Source organism: Gambusia affinis, linkage group LG07, assembly GCF_019740435.1.
Source record: "Gambusia affinis linkage group LG07, SWU_Gaff_1.0, whole genome shotgun sequence".
NCBI lineage: Eukaryota > Metazoa > Chordata > Actinopteri > Cyprinodontiformes > Poeciliidae > Gambusia > Gambusia affinis.
In genome coordinates, this window is record NC_057874.1 from 16,868,774 (window position 1) to 16,893,203 (window position 24,430).

Consider the following 24,430-nt stretch of genomic DNA (forward strand, 5'->3'; position numbering starts at 1 on the left):
ACTTTATAAGCATCATTAATGCCTTGGAGACAAAAATGACAAGAAAAGTGTATCATTGGAGAAATATTTATTGAAATAAATATGGTATGGATACAGATTGATATATATCACATAAATACTGAATTTAGACAGTATTTTTTTTTTCTTTTTTAGAAAAACTCCACCCAAATGTTTAAGATTTAGTTTCTATCCAGCTGTGACATTTTCAGAAAAACAATGTAAATAGATTCTCCTAATAAAACCTCCTGTCAGTAAACAGACAGGCAGGTTATGGTCCAACTATTTAGCACACCTTATAACACTACCTTAGGATTTTATTGTTCTCATGCTGAATCAAGTGTTTACATCTACTGATATATCAATAATACTCAGTCATATAGATTATTGTCAACATGTAGTATTTACATTCTCAAAAATGAGCTTCGGTTATACTGTGAAAAGATATATTGATATATAAAAATTTCGGATTTAAAGATACATTTCATCTTATTTCGGATTAAATCCAGTCCCCTACGGTGCTTTTAAAGCCTAACAACACAATACAACTTCGTTCTACTATCTCAGTGGAAAAACTGAAGCGTGAGTCATGCTAGGTCATATCTATCATACACACACAGATTTAAACATTATTCTGTACAAGAACTCTATTAGAAACAATAAACATATTTAAAATCAACACCAAAATCGCTCTGTTTTTATCATTCTTTAGCAAACTCATATGACTGCATAAGAAACAGTTTAATAGTTGGTTAGAGAGGAAACTTGTCACTTTAAGTCCCAGTTGGTGGGACTGTTCATTAATTGGATGATAAAACTACAGTAGTGTAAATTCTTAAGGAAAATCTCAGGGTTTCATGATGCGCAGAACACGAAACACACTTTGAGTTCCACCACTATTCTTCTAAAATTTATCAACACAAACAAACAGAAGACAGCACACAAAAATACATTTAGAGTGTTAAAAGTACACAGTATTGATCTGAAGGAGCTCAGAGCATGCACCACCTCAAGACGGCTTGTCACCTTCTTTCTTCAGGCGGCTTCAAAAGTTAAAAACAGAGTCACAATTTACTGAAAATCTACAGAATACTTTTCAGTCCAATGTGATTCAAACAGTGAGAAAAAAAAACAAGGACAACATAAACACTACCCTGAAGATCTGTTTATTTTACTTTGGTACTTGTACAAAAATAGAGTATATCCAAATTAAAGGTGATCAGTGTGCAATAAGCCTGGCGGGCCACCAGGCTTCACTTGTGCCCCTACCAGGCTAAGCATTGCTTATTTATTCAAGTCTTTTTAAAATGTTTGCATTTTTATAGACTTTTATATAGCTGGTGTTCAGATATCAATCTTCCAATCTGTCATTAAAATAATTATCTAATGATATTTTCAAATTTCCTGTCAACTTTAAACATTTTTTAACTCAAAAACACGACAGACAGCTAGATGAATGACTGCTCTAGTGCCCATCCACCGGGCTCAGCAAGTTTTCTGGGGCAAATCTTGGGTGATATTTCAAGTAGAGGTGAAACGATTAATCAAATTAATCATGAAGAATTAATTATTGAAATAATTGTCAACTAATTTAGCAATCAATTACTTGTTTACTGGAGTATACAACCTCAAAAAGGGCCATTTGCAGTAGGAACAACATACTAAGAGCAGTAATTAAGTTGAAACTGAACAAAAATATATGCATTTTGCACTTGAGAAAATAAACCCTTTAGCTTCACCTGGTCCAAACTCGGTAAAAGAAAAATATAAGCAACTTTTGCTATCCAATTATTAATTGGTTAATCAAAAGAGTCAACAGATTAGCCCCAGACTTAAGCAGAAAAGGCTGAGGTTTTCACATCTTGATGTTCGAAGTACCTATTGTAGCTGCAGTTGCATCCATGCAACAAACTGAAATATGTTTTTGAATTTTATGCAAGAAAATATTTACTTTTCATTTACTAAGAATCTGCAGAATGTGTTAATTTTTTTTTTTATAGATTGTTAAAATAATCAATGGAAAATTGATTACCAAGATGAAAAGTTGTTGAAATACTAATTTCAAACATTCCTTTTTGTTGATTTTGATATTTATGGTTTCCAGGTAATAAAAAACATGAGGTCATGTTTATTCAGAAGGTTAGAATGTCAAGGGAACACAGGCTGATTGCCTCTTTCCTACATCGCAGTAATTCATGTAACCATGTACAGAGATTATATACTGTACATGGACAGACTTTGCTTTTTGGTTGCACCTTTTTAGTGACATTTTTTACATCCACTCAAGTTTCCATTAAAAAGTAGCACATGAACAGACACCATCAACAGTAACAAATATCTGTGACTTATTCACCATATGGAGGAAATCAAGAACTGAACAACTGATAACTCAGTAGCCGTTTTCATGATTAAGACCATAAAATTACTACAACATATTTTCTGAGAAACTGAAAGTCATAATTCAAAACTCAGTAATTAATCTATATTTAGGCTTTGAGTTTCACTTGTTGAATTAATAAATAATCTTATTCTCATTTAGTGAGAAGTGTCTGTAAATTAAGTGGTAAAACGTCAAGGATTTTTGACGGTATAAAATCTGTTTAAAAATGCTCACCTGTAATAATCTTCCTGACTTGGCAGAGGGCCTCCATGCAGGTGATGCCACTGCTGCTCCATTGCCATCCGCTGCAGCTCTGCAGACTGAGCATGCATGGCCTGGAGCTGATGTGAGGCAGACATGTGAGGAATCGGTCCTTGAAGCTCTCGAGGATATGCAGCTCCTGTAAAAAAAAACAACAACCAAACAAAAAAAAAAAAAAACACTAATTAAAACCAGCAGAGTAATGGCTGAACAAGGAGGTGAAATTACAAACCAAACAGTGGATGGCGCAGCATCTCATGCTCGTGAGGGAGATCAGCGAGTAAGGGGTTTGGGATCGGGCCAGCAGGGAAAGGGAATCGAGCCAAACGTGGTCCGCCGGCCAGTGGGTCGACCAGAGGATGAGGACTTGAACCTGAACGAGGGTCACACATGAAAAGAACTAAGTTTCAAACCTTCAGACAGAGAAAGTGCCAACAACTCGGCCTCACCTTGACCGAGGGGGTCCTGCTGGTGGAGGTGCAGATGGGAATGAATGTGAGAGTGCTGGTGATGATGAGGGGTGACGTTGAGCATCTGCAGCCGGGCAGCTGGATCAGTCGCCACAGAGGCCATCCTCTCAGCATGAAGCCGTTCCGCAGTCAGCCTCTCGGCGTAGCTCAGCTCTGGGCGCATCTGAGGGCCAGCCAGCGCCAGCCTCTCGCGCTCCAGGTGGCTCAGCCCCGGATGGAAGGGAGCAAAAGGGTGGGACGGTCCGGGTATGTGGGGCAGAGCCAATGCCCCGTGTCTAGCAAAGTGCTCCAGGTGGTTGGCTGACTGGTGAAGGGTTTCCAGGTCTGGGGGTTTGACCTCAAAGCCGGGCTTCATTCGTTCGCGCAGCTCCCGCTCCCTGAAGTTCCTGAGCTCCCGCTCTCGGAGGCCAGGGTCCGTGCTGTACAGGCCGGGCATGTGATAGGCCAGCAGGGGGTCACCTGGGCTCAGCGAGACGTAGAACGGATGGTTGCGGTTGGAGGGCGACATGACGTGGGGCCGAGCATAGTCATTCAGGCTGCGCATGGCCGGCGTGTCGGGGCCGATGTACGGGGGCACGGCCGCTACAGTGGTGGGGGGCTGGTCAAAGGAGGGCCGGCCGTGGATCTGAGCCGTCATCTGCACTTCACTCAGGCGACTGTCGTGGGAAGAGCTGGACGCCCTCTGAAAAACAAATAGAGTCAGAGAAATGTTTATACTACTAATTAAACCCAACAGCAATAATAGCGATTGCCTTTTGTGAAGCATAGATGGCAAGTTCTGTAGGGAAGGCTGGTCTGATGTGTAGTCAGAGCAAGTAGTGATGAGATTGAGATGTGATACACTTCACTGACAGTGATCGTTTACGCCCTGATTTACTGTGTCTGGCTTCATCTGGTGCAAATATAGGTTGCAAACAAGCACAAAAAATAAATAATTAAAATGGAGTTAGGTCGCAATTGGCAACTGCGTGACCATAGTCTAACTTACAGAGTTTCTATCCATCTCTCTCTCCCGCTCTCTGTCTTTCTCTCTCTCACGTTCTTGCCGCACGCCGAGCTCAGCCTCCCTCCTCATCTTTTCTACAACCTCCTCCCGCTTCTTGGCCAGCTTGGAGGAAGACAGCGGAGTGAAGAAAAGGTCCGTCCTTGCACAGGAGTTGCAGCCTCGATCCAAGTGTTTTATAAACCTGCAAGACAAGGTAACAAGATTTAATGAGCACACAGCATCAATATATTTTTTTTCTAAAGCATTAAAGAAGACCTATTATACAAAATTCACATTTTGTACGTTCGTACTTCCATTTGGGTCTCAAGTGTTTCTAAAAGCAGCTCAAGCACTAAAAAAAACATCCAGCAGTTTTTTGGCAATACGTTAATGTAATTTGGTGTCTGGAAATTGATTAAACTCATAAACCTCCCATTTGTTAAGTCTCATTCTATGAGCATTGTGCCATCTCCTAGCAACACAAGCAGAGCTCAAGCACATTTGGCAAAAACAATGATTTTGTTCAAAAGATGTAATGAACATCCTAACATTTTCAAATATGCATAATAGGTTGCTTTATAATGCCTGCAACAGTTTCCCCCCATATTTTTTATGTATTTTATGAGACAAAGCTGCATTATTTTTCTCAGTTTACAGAACGACTCAGAACATACCTTGCAGACTGACTGGCGTGGCTCGCCATGTTGACAACAGTGGGCTCTGGTGAGGGACTCCGGGGAGGAGACGGCGAGCTCTCCGGCTCCTCCACCTCATCCAGCGGCTCTTCTTTAATCTGAACTTGTGATCCTCCGGCAGCAGAGTTTGGAGAGGGTCTGGGTGGGAGCGTTGGGAAGGACGGCTGCAGGGTGGGAACGGGGCCGGCAGTGGAGGATGTGAGAGGGAGCGGACCCGGAGCTGCTGGGAGGGACGAGGTCCCACTTTTCCCAGGGTGGCTCTGCACCTGAGACGACACTGGAAGTTGGGATGGAGCCGAGTGTGGAGGCAAAGGATGAGGCATGAGCTGCAGAGGAGGGGGAGGAGCGCCTGGAGGATGCTGGTTGGGGAGAGAGTTGAGAGGCTTCAGAGCAGGAGGTGGTGGGAGATTAGAAGGCATCTGGGGGAAAGTTGCTGCAGATGGGTGAGGCAGCTGTTTGTGTGACGGTGGGATTGGGGTTGTAGGAGGGGGCTTGACTTGAGGTGGGTGCGGCAGCTGAGCATCCCTGCAGAAGGGCACAGAGCGCGGCAGGGTGTGAGGGGGGGAACCGTTCGGCTGCGGGGGCTGCGTGGAGCCGAGAGCAGGTGAGAAATGCGACACAGGAGCGAGAGGCGTGTCCAGACCCAGCGCTGGTGGCTGCGGCCTTGGACCAGAGATCGGCGATGCTCGGCAACCTGAGCCGGCTGTGGCAGGGGATTGAGTAGCTCCACCCTGTGGAGGGTCTGGGGAGGATGAAGGGGGGCTCTGAGCCGGGTCAGCGGAGGCTAGGCTTTGTGACGGTTGAGGAGGAATGGGAGGGTCCTGAGAGGGGACGGCTTGGAGGACCGGGGCGTCCGTCAGAGTCGCAGCACCGGCCTCAGCTGGGGCCCCGCTGGGCTGGGCATAAGAGTCTGAGTCGCTCTCGTTGCCCTGTTGAGGGCTGGGGATGCTGGGAGAGGAGCTGCGGTTGTCCTGGTCGATGTCTTTGGTGTCACTGCCGTCGTCCTGAGCGCTGCGGCTTTCTGAAGAGCTTTCCTCCTCTGCCTCTCCCTCTGACCGGGACCCGCCTCGTGGAACCTTCAAGAACAAAAACTTGATTCATATCAGAGAACAAAACATCAAAGCAAAAGTCCATGTAAGGTTAAAATATCTCCTCCCATCTAACAGCTTCAAGGAAAGGCATTGTTCTGATCAACCAATCAGATGCAAATCAGGGGAGCAAGACAAGTCTGGCAGCCAAAGGGAAATTGTGTCTAATATTTTCTCTGCAATATTCTTTAGACGAGAGACATGAATGTAAACAAAGAATGTACAAACCATCAAATGCGTCAAACTCAAGGCTTGGGGGCCAAATCCAGCCCGCCATAGCTATTTCTGTGGCCATCTAGACTCTGGAGTCACATAAATAGTACCATTAAGTTAATAATCGTGTGCTTAATTATTGTTTTATCAATCAAATCCAAGCAGTTTTTAACTAAACACTGCCAAATTACATCAATTTTAAAAATTGTCCCGCATTTAATTTAAGTCATTGCATGCTGAGATAGCTATTAAGTAATATGTTAACAAATAGTTAATAGGTGTTTATTAATACGTTCTGCTACAATTGAGAAGGAAGGATAGAAGGATAGACGGACAGAAGGACTGATGATGTACATGAAAGGTTATAATATTTAGACAGTGGAATAGGGAATAATATGTTAATATATAAATATTTTTTACATCCTTTTATTTTCTGTTTCCATGCTTATCCAGACCTGAAAAATCCAGAAATTAAATTCCCTGAATCTGATCTACAGCCTCGCATTAAATTGTTCTGCTGATGATGACATGGTGTGGAATGGGGAACATTGTGGTGAGAAAATGAAATTAATCATTCAAACATTAATCCTCCTGATATGCATCAAGGGTGCTGTAAAGACATCATTTTGTCGTGATAGTGTAATTTCTTATCAGTAGTTAAAATGAACGACTTTCTGCTTTTATCTGATTGAACTACAGATTCAGGCTATTCCACCAAGCCTGTAACTGTCTCTTTGTTTCCTGTACTTAAGAGAATAAATTTGAAGTGTGAAATGCCTTGATCTGGTGGGTTCTGTGCGCTGCAGAATTTACTTGTGGAAGTATTTCACCTCTGTCTTTGGCCTTTTAGGTGTCATCTTTTCAGCTTCATCAGACTCCAGAGCAGGACTTTCCCGCACACGCTTTGCTGTCTTTGGCGCCGTTACCTCCTCTTTTATCTTCTGCACAAAAAGCAAAATTACACATAATTACACCAGTGCTTTCAAGGAGTCTTCACTGCTAGTTCTTACTCTCATAAAACATCCCCTCTCAGATTAACGAAGTGTCTAAGCAACCTGTGTAACCTTATTATAAAACACAATAATACAAGTTTTACAAATATAAAAACAGTTAAATCAGCTTATTTCTCTTTCAAAAATGCTGATGTATGGATAAGTTTATCAATTGGTTATGACAACACGATGCTCACCTTGTTAATTTTTTTTGTGGAGTCATTTTTATGATCCGCGGAGGATCTTAAGGAACTAGAGATTCCTCCAGTCGGGAAGTTCTGGTTACCGGACTGTGAATCCTCCGTGCTTGGAGAGCCAGTGAACCTCCTGAGCCCACTTCTTAACGATGTCAGCTGCTTTAAAACACAACCAACAGTAATTATTGTTTCAAACAACAGCTGTAGCCCGATCACTTACAAAATGTTGTTCTTCTCTGTATGAAAAATATTTGTTATTATAAAGCCTAAAATTGTTCTGGGCTTCAGTTGGGACAGTGAGTCAATATGAAGGCAAGAGCTTACAGGTGCTCTGCTCTGCCGAGTCCTCATGCCATGCTTGTTGTTCACCTCTTCTTCCACTTTCACAGGTTTGAACATAAAGGAAGCGTTCCCAGATTTAGAAGCAGGCGGCAGACATCCGTGTTTGTTTTCGTACGTGCGGCAAGTTGTGCAGAGCAGAGAGTTGTCTCTCCCGACCTGGTGCCAATCCTTAGAAGCTGTTCAATAAACAACGGCTTTAGATGCAAGTTTCAGAAGCTGGTTAAAGCTCTTTTCTTCTGCTGAAGAACCTACTTGTTGTTCCACAGTGGCTGCAGCTCTTTGCTTCCTGTTCGCTGTCTTCACTGTCGACATCATCCTCACTGGCAGAACTGGCCTCAACTGCAGAGGGTAAGCCTCATGTGTGTAAGTTCAGGAACATTTTGCGATCAAATTTGTTCCTCTCCATTCAGCAGAAAGCATCAAATTAAAAACAGGTGAAAAGAGTGCATACACTGATTACAGGCTTCAATGTCACTGGTTTTGGGCTTTTTAAAAACACCTTTGAACAGTGTGATATATGTTGATACAACAAATAACTATAATGTGGATTACAAAATACAATTTGGTTAACAAGTGTAAAGTTATGATAAATTTTCTCTAAAAATGTTCAAAGTTAACTTTATAGCTCCAGATATATGGACATACACCCTCTTCAATATGCAGTTTACATTTCCAAACTAAATTGGAGAGAAAAGCACTTTGCAGCCATTAACAAGGTCAATTTTTTCTTCCTCGAGCCTTTGTGTATGCTTTGACTTTGAGGTTTAGAGAAAATCAACAAGAAATATAAAAAAAAAACTAAGTTGTTACATAATACAAGAAATAAAAAAACAACCAACAGTCAAATTTGTCTTGAAAATGTATCCCTGTGATTAATGTATGCAAACTTCTCACCGGCACAGTAAGACAAAAAAAGTCAAACTGACCTGAATAGTTTCGAGATGGAGGGTTGACAGTAGCCGCTGCAGATCGAGTTTTTGCTTTGCGAGAGGACGGCTGCCGGCGTTGCTGTCGATAAGCTCTGGTCCCGGCGGCCTCTGGTGTTTTCTTCCAGTGGTAATAAAATGTGATCAACTCTCCCTGACAACAAACATGACTAATATTAAAACATTGTAATCATTATTCACACATCAGTAACAAAGGCAAAACATGTAATATATGCCAAGAAACTAACCCAAACCACACACTTACAGTCTTCTTGCTGGGGAGAAAGTCTTTCCGGATGCGAAAGAAATTCTTTCCGTACTGTCTCAGACCTTTGATGAAGCGTTTCTGGAAGACAAACAGGAAAAAAATTTTATTAAATCAATTTTCTGAATAAATCACTTATCTGAACTGAAATGACATTGAGTTGATTCTGATGACAGAACCAAAGCAATTAATTAAAACAAATACTATAATAATGACTGCATTAATTTTGAATATTAATACAGTTCAATATCCAATGAAGTTAATATTATTAATGTTAACTGTTATCTGGCAGCTATAGAAGTCTGAAATTTTGATTACAAAGAATCTTAATTAAGATTATTGATTGCCTATCTTGGGGTGAGAGCCAGGCTTTAGTTCGGACAGGATGCCCGTCCATCAAGGGGACACACACACAGGCACACATTACAAGCAACCATGCACACACACACACACACTCGCACCTTAGGCTGTTTAGATATATTAACCCCACAGTTGTATTTTTTGGCAGAGTTAGGAAACTGGAGTACCCTGAGAGAACCCATGCATGCACAGGGAGAACAAATAAACTCCATGAAAAACGTCTCCAGGCTGGGATTCAAGCCCAAGACTTTCTCACTGCAAGAAAATCTCTAGAATTGAACCATTTCAAAAAGTTGTCTCACCACATCATCTTCTGACCAGCATTTTTCAATCAGTTTGGGTAGTGGCCTCTTGACCAGACGCTGCAGAGCTTTGGCTGCATCATAATGGCTTGCATGGAGCTAAAATTGAGATGGGAACAATGTCAACATATTTTTTGCATATCTGCACTGAAATCACATAATTTACACAAAGTTACACAATACAAATTTTGCTCTGCACCATGTTGAGAGCGTTCAGCGTGGTATCGTCCCGGGAAGCTGCCAAACATCCATCCTCAGTGGATCCGCCATCACACATCCCTGCAAACGCTGCCATGCTCCTACAAAAGGTCAAAATCGTGAAATATTGTGTGAAATGCATTACTGAGAATATGTTTTAATTAATAAGCTTCTAGATTAACGTGCTTTGAAAACAAAGATGTATGTTTAAAGAATTAAGTTGAACATAAAGCAATAAAGGTGCACTAAGAAGGCTACTGACCTGGCTGCTCTGAGGTACATAAGAAGGTCGCAGTCATTGACTCCAGGTGTCCACATGAGCTCCTCATTGTCCGTCTGGGTCTGTGCACTAGGTGCTGGTCGTGGCTGCAGCTCTGGGAGCTTGGCCTGCAGGACAAACAAAGAGTGAACTGAAAGAGCTTAGACACTTAAAAGAAAATAAAACTAAAAAAAACAACAACATTATTTCATGTTTCAACAACAAACAGAAAACCTGGGAAGGTGTTACTGGAACATATTCCGAGATTGTGTCTGATTGTATTGAATAAAAATGATACAAAAGAAGCTCATTACACTCGCTTGTGTCCAGCTCTTTCAGTCATCCATTGCTCATGGCCATAGATAAGGGTCAGCACCAAAGTGCTCAGAGGAAGCTACGGCTAGACCCCAGCAGAGACTGGAACCTAGCATGTTCTTACTGGGAGGGAACAGCGCTAAAGGCTGCTACATTGTGTTGCATAATGGATTTAATATCGGATAACAGATTCCATAAGATGCTGAAGATATTTATGGTAGTTGCCTTGTGGTGCAATATCATTATCATATATCATTTAAAGCACATTGTTAATAAAAGAAGCAGTCAAGAGGCTGAAGGTAACTCTGGAGGACCTGCAGGGATATACAGCTCAGGTGGGAAGATCCATTGACAGAACAACTACTAATCTTTCATTTCACAAAATAAATGGAAGTGTGGCAAGAAGAAAGCTAGTGTTCAAAGAAAGCCACAGGAAGTCATGTTTACCACAAAACAAGGAAACAAAGCAAAAATGTGCAAGAGTGAAACCAACTTTTTGGCACACATGCATAATGTTATGAAAAACTAACACTGCACATCACCCTGAACACGCTGTGAAACATGGTAATGGTGACATCATCCTGTTAAGATTATTTTTTATTATTACTTCTGAAGGAAAAGGGAAATGGATTGAGTCAAATGCCAAGCAATTTTAAAGGAAACCTCCGAGACTGAAAGTGTTTTAAGACTTGAGACTGGGACAGAGGTTTCCCTCTCAACATGACCACAGACCCGGACATACATATTCATGCCTGCATGAATAAGTTCCGACCTAAATCAATTTCAGGAAATGCTAAAAAAAAAATCCAGTTTTTGCAATGCATAGTATGATGCATGGCATGCCAGTGATAATATCTGAGCAGATTGCTCAGCTTTAAAAAGCTTTGTTTCTCCAACTTTGCAACAGTAATGAGCGCACCTGCAAATGAGGCCTCAAAAGCTGGTTTTAAATAATCTTACACCTGAAACACTTGAAATCATTTTCTTATAACCACTGAATAAGGATTTACAGTTTAATTAAATTTACCTGGTGGCTTGGTCCCACTCTTATTTCACCTTGTGTGCTGTTCAGGCTCCTGAAATAAAACATAAATTCAACTTATAACAGCAGTTTAGAGTATATAAGATGATTTCTATGTAGAGGAAACTGAGTGAAAGCATATCTGTCTGATATGTTACAGTACAGCCAAATCTTATACAGTATATTCAGACAAACAGTATGATCTAATAAGCCTCCTGTATCATCTGAGGCTTTCCTCCCATCGCCTGGCACTGATTTCAGTTACAGATCATCATCCCGCCCCTCGCTCCTGTGATCCAATCTCAGCTCACAGTTTCTTCTATTACATGAATGAAATCCGACTCCACAGCGGCTGCAAAACAGTGTCAATCAATCACGCATAAGCTGCTAATTATTACGGTCACCATTACGAGAACAGTGTGTGCTGTTCGCAGATCTTAACAAGTTGGCAGTAAAGCACGCTGTGCGTACCTGTTTAGTAATAAAACGGCGGCTAAAGTGTGCTATCAGTAATAAACCGTAAAGGTTAGCATCCATAAGACGTTAATGTACATTAGCAATGAGCCGCACAGATAGGCGCTTTAGCCTCAGGGTGAATTACGCAGCTGGTTCACTCAATGTTTAAACAACTGTTTAATAACAGAATAATTTAAATTATGCCTCGGGATATAAGTGTTAGCCACATTAAAGCGTGCAAAGAGGCGTTTTCCCAGCGGGAGCCGCTAGCTGCTAACGAGGTAACATCTAGCTTGTTAGCCACACACGAACTTCGTGACCACTGACACTCCGGCTATTAAACACGAACGGCCCTCAAAGTAACGCCACCGGACACGAAAAGAAGCATTTAACACACACTGACCACAAACGCAACGCGGATGACAAGTTATTGAAGTTACCTGCGCGGACTGAACAGGTCGTCCATGTCGACGGATGTTTGGTTGGTTGTGGCTTGTTGACACTACGCAGCACAGTGGGCGAGACACACACACATACACACACACCAACTGTGCGAATCCCCTATTACATGGCTATTCAAAATGGAGGCGGTGTAGTGTAGAGACTCGCTCTATTTTTTCAGTGCAGTGACCTCAACAGCCACAGCGTAGCGTTCACATTTTATCTGGATGTAGATTACTGAGCATGTGCCGCAGACACGCTGGGCTTCATCAACACTTACTGCTGCTGTTGCTGCACAGTCAGCCATGAATCTTAACAGCTTGTGTGCACTGTTGCGGTCATTAACACTGTTATGCAAGACATTCCTACCAATAATATAAGAACTGGTGCTGGCATCTTATTAAACTTTATTGGTTTTCAAAAGAAACATTTTTCTTAAAATATTTTTTTTTTAAAAGACGAGCATTAAAACTTATTTGAATTGTAAAGTTTGGGAACAACCATACATATTAAAAATACGCAAAATTTGCGTTGTATCATATCAGGAATGGCATTACCTGATTTAGAGAGATGCCCAAACTGCGGCCCCTGGGGTCCATTTGACCCCAGGACTAATTTTTTATGGCCCCGGACTGGAATTATGGGTCTAATTTGGCCCTGCACTAAAGCTGGTTGATAGATGGTATTTAATTAGGACAAAATTGAGACAGAAAAAGTTAGGCACAACACAAAATATGAATCTTTTCATTACCAGCCTTTTATTAACATTGGAGTCAATAAACTCTTAACTCTCCCAGGTGGTATAGATCTTTTAAGCATTCTGGCTGTTGTAATTTCCCTTTCTTTTTTGGCGAGGGTTGTTTTTTTATTTGTTTTCTTAAATGCTGCCTTGCAGGTCCTGACAAGCAGGATAATCAACATGACTGGGAGCAACCCATTGTGTTTCCTGAGAATATTTTTTATGGCCTATGAGCTGGGTTTATTCATCACACATAGATGAATAAATATTATGGTACTGTGGTTATTTTCATTGGTATAGATTTTTTTTTCTCTTTGCTGTCTTCCTCTTTGGCCAGCAGAGGATCCCATTGTCTAAATTCAGCAGCATCAGAAAGGCTCACAAAAGTGACTTGATAGCATGACTTACCGTATATTACTGTTTCCTCCCTCCATCTACTTGTACATAAGTAAACAGAGCATGCAGGGCATAGAATGATCACCAGCAACCATGTTTTCTCCAGTTAACAGTTAGCAGGTATGAACAGGAAGGACAGAAAGGTCTAATCTGGGATTTAAACTCATGAGTCCAACATGCATTGAAAATGTCCATGAGAAAAAGAGAAAAATGACACAAAATTTAATGGTATTTTCTTTCACTAACAAAACTTTATTATCTTCATCTCCAAAGTGCATGTGTTTGTTGTGAAAACAATATTGTACTACAATCAGATCTATTATTTCCCTTATCAGAGCTCATGGCTGACATGGCTGGCAGTTTTATTTACTGAGAGAAGGACTTCTACACATCTAATTGTTAAACTGAAGTGTTTGCACACATTTTTGCATTCACCAGTAAATGTCTCATTCATTCAATCACAGGACGCCTGAAGTTTTTCCCAGCAAACTGAGCCTTGTCCCCCAACTCCTCCTCAATTCTGCCAGAGAGAGCGAAAAAAAAGCAGTGTGTTTTAATGCAGTAAACATGAAAACATTTCTGAACTGGCTGTTCAAACTGTGTTAGATATTCTAAAATGATACAATAGAGTATTTTGCAAAATATATTTATTACTCTTTAACTTTATAATGTTATCATACAAATGTAAAATTGAGTGTTTTTTGTGTTTAATATGAGAGACCAACTGGCAGAGAGACTCCAATTATAGTTAGTGGGTAACACTTGCAAACACTGTTGCAAGGTATTGTATTTAGAAAGTTTTCAGTCTAATTCCAGTTCATTGTAGTTGTAAGCAATTATTACTACAAAAGAAGAGAGTGAAATAAATTATTTTCACCAAATAACAGAAATAATTAAGTTTTTCAATGAAACTAAAGCTCACCTCAGGATCTGGTTGTACTTAGCTAAGCGCTCAGAACGACATGGAGCCCCCGTCTTGATCTGGACAGGATAAAAACATTTTTTTTTTTTTTTTTTTTTTGTTGTTTTAGTTCTAATTTATGTTTCCCAGACACATCATTGACTGCTGGTGACCAGCTTCAAGTCTGTAACTTATTATCCATTCCAAAAAGGTGAAAGTTCATTATGGATATTATCTGTTTGCATGAATATATGTTTATTTAAAACCTGAACATTGCTCTGCATATTACCTGTCCTGTGCACAGTCCGACCACCAGATCGGCTATGAAGGTGTCCTCAGTTTCCCCAGAGCGGTGGCTCACCATCACACCCCAACCGCTCTCCTGGGCCATCTTACACCTGTAGGGTGCAGAGACATTTCATTGGAACGTCACCATCATACTGGTAACTGCGGGGTGAACTGTTGTCGACTTACGCCTTCATTGACTCTGTAACTGTTCCAATCTGATTGACTTTGAGCAGCAGACAGTTGCAGGCCTTTTCCTCCACCGCCTTGCAGATGCGGCTGGGATTCGTTACAGTTAAATCATCTCCAACAATCTGGATGTCTGTACTCTCTGTGAAGTTGGTCCAGGCCGCCCAGTCGTCCTGGTCGAACGGATCCTCAATAGACACCACTGAATAAATAGATTTTCATTAGACACAAAGTGTGTGAAAGTACAAATAAAACCCCATATCCAAACGTTTTTGAAATCTTTTTCAATATTAAAATTCTGGCTTTTTGTCACACATAGCTGAATCACCTTAATTAGTTTCAGTGCTTCTAAAAAATATAATGGCTCCTAAATTAGCCAGTCAAGTAATGTGCTTAGGTGTTTTAGGTTCCCAAGCTTTTCTTCCTAATATTTTATGCACTAATAAAGAAAAATCTTCAAATAGGTAAGTTTTCTTTAAATAATTGGATTTTAAGTTGCACAGAAAAATCAGCAAATGGGTAAATTCTTGAATAATAAATAGGCTAGGGTTCACTGTAGGTCAGAAAGATAAAATTTGATCTGATCTAACAAGAACACCTTCCACCTTTTTGCTCTGTCCGAGCATTTTATGTGTGTCACATAAAATCATCAGGTTGTAGTTGTAACATGAGAAAGTGTTCAAGGGGCATGAACAGATGACATGGAACTATTTATCCCCAATCATCTTGTAGTTAAATAATTAATTAATCAATGTGTAAAAAGTTACATACCTGGATAATCCTTCACAAAGCTCCTGTAGAGATCAGCCAGCTCATCTGGTGTGATGTAGCGGCTCGGGTCGTCAGGCGACTTGAAGTCCAGGTCGTATTTTCCGTCCCGGTAGAACTCGGACGCAGCTACGTCCATGCCGATCACGACCTCCTCTGTGTACCCGGCTTTAGCAATGGCCTCCTTCAGGAGCTCCAGAGCTTCAGGGTTTCACAGCAAACGCAAGCAAATGTGGAAAAATGAAATATTTCACTGTCAACATGCTGTTGTGACTTTTTTGTTGCTTTTTGCTATTAAAATGACCAATGTGATCATGAAAGTCTTCAGGGAACTGAATTGTATGTAGACCTAAGTCAGTCACATGTTTCTGTAGTTGCACTTTGTCAAAAAGTTGTTGGGATAGTATCAATAGTAAGAATGCCCACCCTCCTTATTTTCCAATATGTTAGGAGCAAAGCCGCCTTCGTCGCCCACATTCGTGGCATCCTGTCCATATTTCTTCTTGATGACGTTTTTCAGGTTGTGGTAAACCTCTGCTCCGATACGCATGGCTTCCTTGAAGGTGCTGGCACCAATGGGCAGGATCATGAACTCCTGCATGGCGAGCTTGTTACCAGCGTGAGAGCCGCCGTTGATCACATTGAAGGCCTGGTGGTGGAGGAAAACAGAAGAAACACGAAGCCTGTGGTCAACTGAATGAGAGGAAACCTGTGAATGTGTGTTTGCTGTTTAATGAAAAGTCTCACCGGCACAGGCAAGATGACCTCAGGGTTACCTGCCAGGTCAGCGATGTGGCGGTACAGGGGAACTCCTTTTTCTGCAGCGCCAGCTTTGCAAACAGCCAGAGAAACACCGAGGATGGCGTTTGCACCAAATTTGGCTACAATAAATGAAAAGATTTAATCAAATTCATGCATTTAGAATATTAGAGGAAGCTTAGCATTAAGACAACAAAATACATAAATTTTATACACGCGAGACTCCAGCTAAAATTGAACAAGAAACTGAAGATAGTGATAGACAGAGATGGTTTCTTACACTTGTTCTCGGTGCCGTCCAAATCGATCATCATCTGGTCAATTTTCTCTTGATCAACCACAGACACATCCTGAGGAAACATTAAGTATCACACATGTGATTTACATCAGTGACGACAAATCAAATACTGGGAACATAACTGCTGTCTTACCTCACTGACGAGTGCAGGGGCAATAGTTGAATTAATGTGTTCGACAGCCTGGGAGACGCCTGCAATGAGGAGTTAATTATGCTCTCACTGCATAATGCACAAGTCACTCAAAGAGACAAACTACAGAACACATTACACCTTAAATGCTCCTAATTTGCACCAAATTTATGAGTAACAATGTTTTTAGTTTAATAAAGAAGCTAATCAGAGTCAAAAAAATCAACCCTGTATTGATGCCAGAGCCGATCCAATATTGTACATTAAAAGAATTTGATTTGGGGGCCTTCCAGCCAGCATCAATTACTACAGCTTGACTAAAGGTGCATTTCCACTGCGGAGATGTGTAAAAGAGCCAAAGTATAAGGTATAATAAAATATTTTAAAAACAACAAAGAACATGAATGAGAGGGAGCACACAGATACATGAAATAGATGTAAATATTTAAACAATGAGGGAAATAAAGCCTGTTAACATTTTAGGCAAAAGCACAAATTCAACAAGTTGTTTCCAGCCTTAAACAACAATAGTGACACACAGACCTTTCCCCAAGAACCGAGACTTGTCATTGTCTCTCAGCTCCAGAGCTTCATAAATCCCAGTAGAAGCACCGCTGGGAACAGCAGCTCGAAACAGACCTGGAAATCATCCAGAGGAGCAAGAACCCCAAACACAATGAGTAAACTACTCAAAAAAGCTACATTTTCAGCCTGAAGATTTTAATTTTTAACTGAGCCACACTGTTACTGTATTCAAGTTTAGCAGGAGGATGCTACATGGTAATGCTGCATGGTAATGATGGTGACAATACATTGTGCATAAAAATGTGCAAAAGCAGTAATATTATATAAAGTCAGGTTGCTGCTTAACAAGTTTCTAGACAATTGTTTAATTTCCAGAAACAGACAGACAGATGTTCAGTCATTATTTCCAGATTTCTTAGTGTTATTTACCACAGGTTGAAAGTCTATAGAAGTGCAGCAGAGAGGCAATATTTACCAACTTTTCCTGAAAGTTTTGCAAGACGTTTGTTGGTAAAGAAACATATTGGAGTAAAGTGTGCAGGCCTACCTTTGTCAGTGTAAAGATCAACCTCCACTGTGGGGTTTCCACGAGAATCAAAGATCTCTCTTGCCTGAATCTTAATAATAGACATGGTGCACACCTGAAGATGAGACACAGGTACACTTGTTAGTACTGAAACAAACAAACAAAACGATTTAGATGGAGTTATCAGTAGGTAATAATAATTACTGAACCTCTTCCACTACCCCAAGTACTCAAAAATATCCTGACCTAGCTGCAAGCTTAGGAGAGCCAACAGACAAACTGTTACTTTAATTGGATTAGGCTTGTTCAGCTGATGAGTCACATGGGTGGCAGGATAATGAACTTTGCCCATCTGCCAGAGAACTGGAGACTTGAAGGGTCTAGTTCCTTTTAGAAAGCTTGGGTTTATAGTTCTGAATTTTAGTCAAGTCATCATGAAAGTTTAAAACAGAACTCCAGTGACTCTGTAGCCACTCTGCAAATAATATATTATGATATTGCTTTTCATTACATCCCCATATACCACTGGCAAAAAGAGAAAATCTACAACATGTATTTCATGGTGGGTATCGATCAAAATTTTGCTCACAAAGCAGCAGGAAAACAAAGGTCTGGCATTGAACTTCTGCAGATATGGAATTTCAGCAGATATCTTTCAGAAAAACATATTCCAACAAAAGGTGAAGGACATTTTTGGTCTTCCGGGTCAACATTGTAAACAGCTCACTTTTACAAAAACAGCTTTCAATAAATTACATGAATCGTGCTCTGAAAACCAGAAGCAACAGAGCATTGTGCTCCTAACCTAAATATCTGGCAAAAATTTTTTTTATGGGGTCCGGCAGGGTGTGGCGGTAAAGAGCAACACATGTATGAAGGCCTTAGACCTCCACGCTGTCTGGGGTTCGAGTCCGGCCAATGACCTTTATCACATGTCTTACCCCTCTCTCATAAAGTCTTTTTGTCTGACAACTGCAAAATGAAGGCCACTGGAGCCAACAAAACTTAAAATAATAATTTTACATATGGAACAGGTCAGTAAAGATGAAGCAAATGGGGATGGTCCTGAATTATGCAGTTTCAGAAACTTTATGGATTTAATCTGTATTATGAACTAAATTAATTCACACAGACAAGAAGCAGGTTTACTACCAAAACCAGTATTTTATTACTATACAAGTATAAGGTGACATTTACTGCCAAAGGTTACATAACCCTACGTTACAAATGCAATAACTCAAGAAAACACACTCCTAGTATGTAAAATACAAAACAAAACTATGCAGTGGCATTGAATTGATTTATAAGTTGAAGTTAGGTCCTGCTTCACATATTGGTATTTTATATTTATATAGCTTTGTTATGCTGATAAATATCTTAATGAGGTAAAATGAGTATGGTTTTAAACAAATAACACTGTTGCAAGTATTTCTCTAAGAGGATCATATCTCTGTGGTGTCACAGGTAAAAAAAAACAAAAAAAAAAACAGAAAAGAACAAGTATACATTTTATGAGTTCAAAAGGATATAAAAGTTTTTCAAAAAATAAAAAAGTGGCAGGCATTTGCATTTTCTCCTTATAATCTGATGTCATGAAATAAAATCCAGAGAAACAATTGACTTCCAAAGTAATTTAATGAGGCTTTAGGAGGATAACTTGCTTAACCTGGATAATATATTTGCTTTTAAATTGAAATGCATAAAATGCATTTTGCACACTTAATCGGACTTTGAGCAGAGGAGCAACAGGGGCCCTGAGCTTTAGGCAGCAGCAGAAACAGAGCCACATTCTTTTCTTTTTCTCTGCCTTGAGATACAATCTCTGCTCTTCTGGCCTGCAGCTTTGGACAGGAAGCCTCTTCCTCTGATGTTTGCTGCGGAGGTATTTTGGAGGAGAAAAAATAGCCAACACAAAGAGAGCTTTGTGTCAACTGGCTTTGGTCGCTATATCAATACATATTTTTTTAGTTATGTGCAGACCTTGATAAACGTTTTCCCTCCTCACCCTCTGACCAGGATTTTTTTGTGTTCTGCTTCTGATACATTCATACAGTAAGATCCTTCATATTGTTTCTAGCCTCTCTTCAAATGATGGATTTTGTTAAATGAGCAAATGTGAGGAAAATTCAACAAAAACAGCTTAGCTTTATTTCAAGCTAATCAGGTTCATTATAAAAAGATTTAACAGTATATGTGAACTCAAGAGGTGAATGTGGGCACTTCAGACGAGTGAATCAAAAGGTCCTTAAAGTTTAAAGGTGTGCACATTAGACAATCCGGGTTTTGAATGTTTTTTCTTTTCTTTCATTCGTTGCAGATTTATTTGCTTTCCTGTACACGATACGTCACATTAAGAGTGAAAAAAGTCTGTAAATTATTTTTTATGGTCAAATTTTTATGTCATGAAGATTGAACATTTTGACGGGGGTTGATTTAATAGAATTTATGTATTAATGATACATAAATTCATTTTACTTACATTCCTTTATTTAAGCAAACTTCAAGGGTTTTTTTTTTTTACATTTTTTTTCAGTATCTTAATGAATGAAGAACTGTTTCAGATATTTAATTGTAAGACTATACATGGTCTATAGATGGATTAAAGAAACTCCTGTTTTACCTTGACATGAGTGACATGGACAAGGGTCTCTCAAAATGACAAGGATACATTTCAGCAAAATTTTCAAATCAGTGTTACCCAATAAGCAGAGGAACACAAAAAAATCTGAAAGCAAAGTTTCTTCTCTGAACTTCTATCCAACATCACAACTGTGTGTAACACAACCTTAATTATTTCTGGATTCTGCACAAAAAGGTCAAGCACACACACAAGGTTTATTTTTAATATACAAGATATGATAATGTCACTGGTGCATCAAAGATTTGAAATAAGAAAACATTCCTGGAGCTGTCAGAATAATCAATTGTTTTATCTGAAGCAGCGATGGTAGCATTTTTAATAATAACGACACCCCTGAGTGGAAGAATTATAGTTTTTAAAGCGAATTTGAATAACATTGCCATGCTAACCAAAACCCATGACCAGTTGGTGGCGGTAATGTACACTGAATAGCTGTTTGCCAACCGCCTTCCTCCAGAAGAAGAAAATAAATATGTGTTTGTGTCTGACTTTTACCACCAGAGGACAGTAGACGTCTAACGTCAAGAGGACTCGACAGGAACTGAAAGAAGAAGACTAAAAGCCGCTACAGGATCGGTTTGAATGAACCACCAACTTTGATAGTTTGTTCATTTGTTTTGTCTAACTGGTTTGTTTGGGTTTCTTAGACTTGTATCCTGCTGTGTAACGTTATAATGTCCGGGATACCTCCAGACACATGGCAGCCGCCCACCGTGGCTTTGGAGACCACGTCAGTATGAAACACTGCATGCTAAACGTGCTAGCTTTTAAGTTTTGTGTGCACGGAGACGTGCTTCTGAATCCTATTGAAAAATGAACGTACCTATGTTAATATCATAATTTCAGATTTTCACTACGAGGTGGTGCTGCAGAGCATGTTCTCCTTTTAATAGATCGACACTAATGGCAACGATGATGTGTTTTTAAGGATGGGGACGGTTCTGGTGGAGCTTTACTGGAACCATGCCCCGAAAACCTGCAAGAACTTCGCAGAGCTGGGCAGGAGAGGCTACTACAACAACACCAAGTTTCACCGGATTATCAAAGACTTCATGGTGCAGGCGGGGGATCCTACAGGAACAGGTGGATTTAACACAAAGCAGCCTAAAGGAAGGAAGGAAATTATGCACGTCTCTTTACAAATAACTTAAAAAGTTTCGAGTGCTTTAACCTTTAGCCTCTATTATTCTGAGGCTCCTAATTAAAATCCAGTTCTGCCAGGTCCATTAAGAAGTTAGCTAATTCAGAATCATTACCAGTCGATAATTTAATTTCAGTACAAATATAGATAATTGTAAAGAGTTTTTTGGGAGAATTAGTGAACAAATCGTATCATGAAACCAAAGAATCAATGCAGTAAACAAGAAAAAAGAACCTACCAAGAATTGGTCATCCTGTTATCTTCCTCAGCTGACAGGTTGAGCAAAGACAGCATTTATTGGAGAAACAGTCAAACATCATGTTGAACACAACACCTGAAAGAGTTGAAGGTGAAGGGTAGTGTTACATTTCAATACAACAACCCAAAACATGCAGCCAGAAATACAGTGCAATGATGTAGATCAGGGGTCAGCAGCCGTTTATGTCTTTGCTCCAACTAAACAAAATATGTTCAGCGCCACAAATGCAAAATGTATCTATAAAATAAAATATTTAATTGTTACGTTATCTACAGTAGTATGTTTGTTTTGACTTTTAAGCCAAAAGACAGTTTATTTATATTTTTGGGTTTTAAAATAAAATCAAATGTTTACATTGCAAGATAAATAACTTTTTTGTTAGCAGAGTGTTAAAATTGAAAAGAAAATTATGTAAAACAAGAAACATAGTTTGCAGCATAAACACAAAATAATTACTTCACAAAAGTATTCATTATTCTAACAGTGTAAATGAACTGCTAAGTAGTTTTTATTTTTTATCGTAGCACTTTAAAAGATTGCTGAGAAGATTTTAAAAGATTCTCTTTAGCAATGTTGGTAAAAACAGTTTGAGAGCCACAGCGGAGGATATAAAGAGCCACTTGCAGCTTATGACTGCTGGTTTAGCTCAATATGTTTTAATCTTTAATTCTACATCCACTGAAACCTTAAATTCAGTCAAATAGTGGAGTTCATTGAGCACCATGAAAAGAGGCACATTGCGCCAGATTTAACCTTATGCACAATTTTTTGTGAATAGGTTTTGTGTGAGCTTTTCACATAAAATCAGATATTTTATAATGTGGAATTTTTTTAATCCACCAAATACAGGTAATCAAATAAATGTTATTTTTCTAAATTTAAAGTGTCAGATTATGGTGCTGCTCTTAGGCTCAATTTATTTTAAAATTTATGTTTGCTGTGTTTTTAGTAAATGTAGATGTAGAAGGCCCTGTATGTGATTTTTATTTTGGTTGGTTGGCTAAATCTGCAGCTACTGATCTTTGTTTTGATCCATAGGTCGAGGTGGTGCCTCCATTTATGGTAAACAGTTTGAAGATGAACTTCAGCCAGATCTGAAATTTACAGGTAATCTCAGGAAAAAGAATATGTCAACACATAGGTGGATTTTATCCACATTCGACATTTAAGTTAGAATTTTAAATCAATAAATGCCTTTTTTTTCTAGAATTTATCTTGTGACTGCCCAAAAGTGCATTGGTTTTTCTGTTAAGATCATTTGCATCTTCAGCAACTTTGAACATCAGAAAATCACCTCTTTTCTTTCTTCTTTTGTTCCAGGCGCTGGAATTCTGGCCATGGCCAACGCAGGACCAGACACCAACGGAAGTCAGTTCTTCCTCTCCCTTGGACCCACGCAGTGGCTGGACGGGAAGCATACTATTTTTGGAAGAGTGTGCCAAGGCATGGGAGTGCTAAACCGGATTGGGCTGGTGGAAACAAACAGTCAAGATCGTCCAGTCGATGATATTAAAATTGTCAGAGTCACTTTACCTAATTAGATAAAACGTCTCTTTTTAATTTGTATTTTTTTTATTGCTTTGGAAAATAAATATGAAAACTTCACAAAGATTTTATTTTTTTCTTTGCAGCGTTAAAGCTTAGAGACTAAAGGAATCACTGAAATTACCAATAGCAGGCTGAAGGAAAATATAATGTTCCCTCTATCTCAATGCAACACAATCATTTGATATGTTTTCACCAGCTTTTAAAGAAACCATGTGAATTGTATATTCTCACCACTATGACATTTATCTACATCAGCTGTCCTCTGGGAAACTCATGCATGTCTTTCTTTTTATGAAAGTTTCCCAGAGGACAGCTAATGTAGATAACTGTCATAGTGGTAGTAGCCAGAATAAAATCAAGAGGCTTGAGACGATGATAGCTGGAGCTTTCTAAAAGGAAAGTACAGAACAAGTCAGCCCCACAGTGGACGATATGTGAACAGCTTTATCTGTTTGACATGAAGTGGGGAAAAAAATGCCAGATTTTGTGGTCTAAATATCCCTTAATTGAGTTAATTTGTTAGAAAATCTCCCACTTGAGATCATGCATATGTGCTTCAGATATACATGACTGACTATCTGCACTGTGTGCCTGTTATATTTGCAAGCCTTTTTTTTTTACATTAAGTAAAAAATTTTCATAAACAAGTGCTTTTTTTCAACTTTGGTCACTTTATGTTTGTTTTTTCCTTTTTTTTAAAAAACTGAACCGTCACTCACTCTACAAAGACACACACACAATAAGAGTGAACAAAGTTTCTTACCCCAGAAAGTATTGTATTGTACAACTTTCCAGCCATACAGATAAAAAGCTTTATTAAAGTTAAAAAAATATTTTGTGCCAAAAACGATATAAGGCTCTGTAAAAGTAATTTTATAGCTTAGTAAGAAAACATGTTTACTTGGTTTATATGGTGCATAAAATATGTACATCTTATGTAAAACAAAAAAAAAAGTCAGATAAAAGCCATTATAAGTGGTCACATCAAATTAGCAGTGGTCAAAAATGTCCTTATAGCATACTGTCTTGCCTGCCAATGGATAGAAATCACATCGTAACACTTTGGTCTGGCCACAATCAGAATAAAATGCCTGATATGGCTCTGCTCATATGTAATACACAAATGTAGCACCACAAAGTCATTAAAAATATAATTTCTTCT

General features: G+C 39.5%; 3 protein-coding genes across 5 annotated transcripts; 1 reads left to right on the forward strand and 2 right to left on the reverse strand.

The window, feature by feature from the left end:
• Positions 1-50: 50 nt before the first annotated feature.
• On the reverse strand, positions 51-12,447 carry rereb (arginine-glutamic acid dipeptide (RE) repeats b). 2 transcript variants are annotated; one of them, XM_044120935.1, is made up of 17 exons: positions 12,163-12,447; positions 11,273-11,321; positions 9,934-10,058; positions 9,673-9,772; positions 9,474-9,572; positions 8,812-8,892; positions 8,547-8,700; positions 7,873-7,959; positions 7,603-7,796; positions 7,279-7,437; positions 6,920-7,030; positions 4,768-5,864; positions 4,097-4,295; positions 3,088-3,790; positions 2,871-3,011; positions 2,612-2,777; positions 51-1,040 (listed from the first exon to the last, which is right to left on the reverse strand). In XM_044120935.1, exons 1-17 carry the CDS (start codon positions 12,186-12,188, stop codon positions 1,007-1,009), a joined length of 3,525 nt encoding a protein of 1,174 aa, XP_043976870.1. In that variant the 5' UTR covers positions 12,189-12,447; the 3' UTR covers positions 51-1,006. The 2 variants fall into 2 exon arrangements, with proteins under 2 accessions (XP_043976870.1, XP_043976871.1); XM_044120936.1 differs by having other exon boundaries at positions 7,279-7,434; positions 12,163-12,424.
• A 1,072-nt stretch (positions 12,448-13,519) lies between these two features.
• Positions 13,520-17,971, reverse strand: eno1b (enolase 1b, (alpha)). 2 transcript variants are annotated; one of them, XM_044121583.1, is made up of 12 exons: positions 17,889-17,963; positions 17,701-17,794; positions 17,172-17,267; positions 16,632-16,690; positions 16,481-16,550; positions 16,189-16,322; positions 15,868-16,090; positions 15,445-15,642; positions 14,674-14,875; positions 14,489-14,597; positions 14,221-14,279; positions 13,520-13,818 (listed from the first exon to the last, which is right to left on the reverse strand). In XM_044121583.1, exons 2-12 carry the CDS (start codon positions 17,783-17,785, stop codon positions 13,749-13,751), a joined length of 1,305 nt encoding a protein of 434 aa, XP_043977518.1. In that variant the 5' UTR covers positions 17,786-17,794; positions 17,889-17,963; the 3' UTR covers positions 13,520-13,748. The 2 variants fall into 2 exon arrangements, with proteins under 2 accessions (XP_043977518.1, XP_043977520.1); XM_044121585.1 differs by having other exon boundaries at positions 13,530-13,818; positions 17,926-17,971.
• Positions 17,972-20,811: 2,840 nt separating this feature from the next.
• ppil1 (peptidylprolyl isomerase (cyclophilin)-like 1) lies at positions 20,812-23,325 on the forward strand. Its single transcript, XM_044122227.1, has 4 exons — positions 20,812-21,050; positions 21,249-21,403; positions 22,759-22,827; positions 23,041-23,325. Exons 1-4 carry the CDS (start codon positions 20,995-20,997, stop codon positions 23,259-23,261), a joined length of 501 nt encoding a protein of 166 aa, XP_043978162.1. The 5' UTR covers positions 20,812-20,994; the 3' UTR covers positions 23,262-23,325.
• Positions 23,326-24,430: the final 1,105 nt, after the last annotated feature.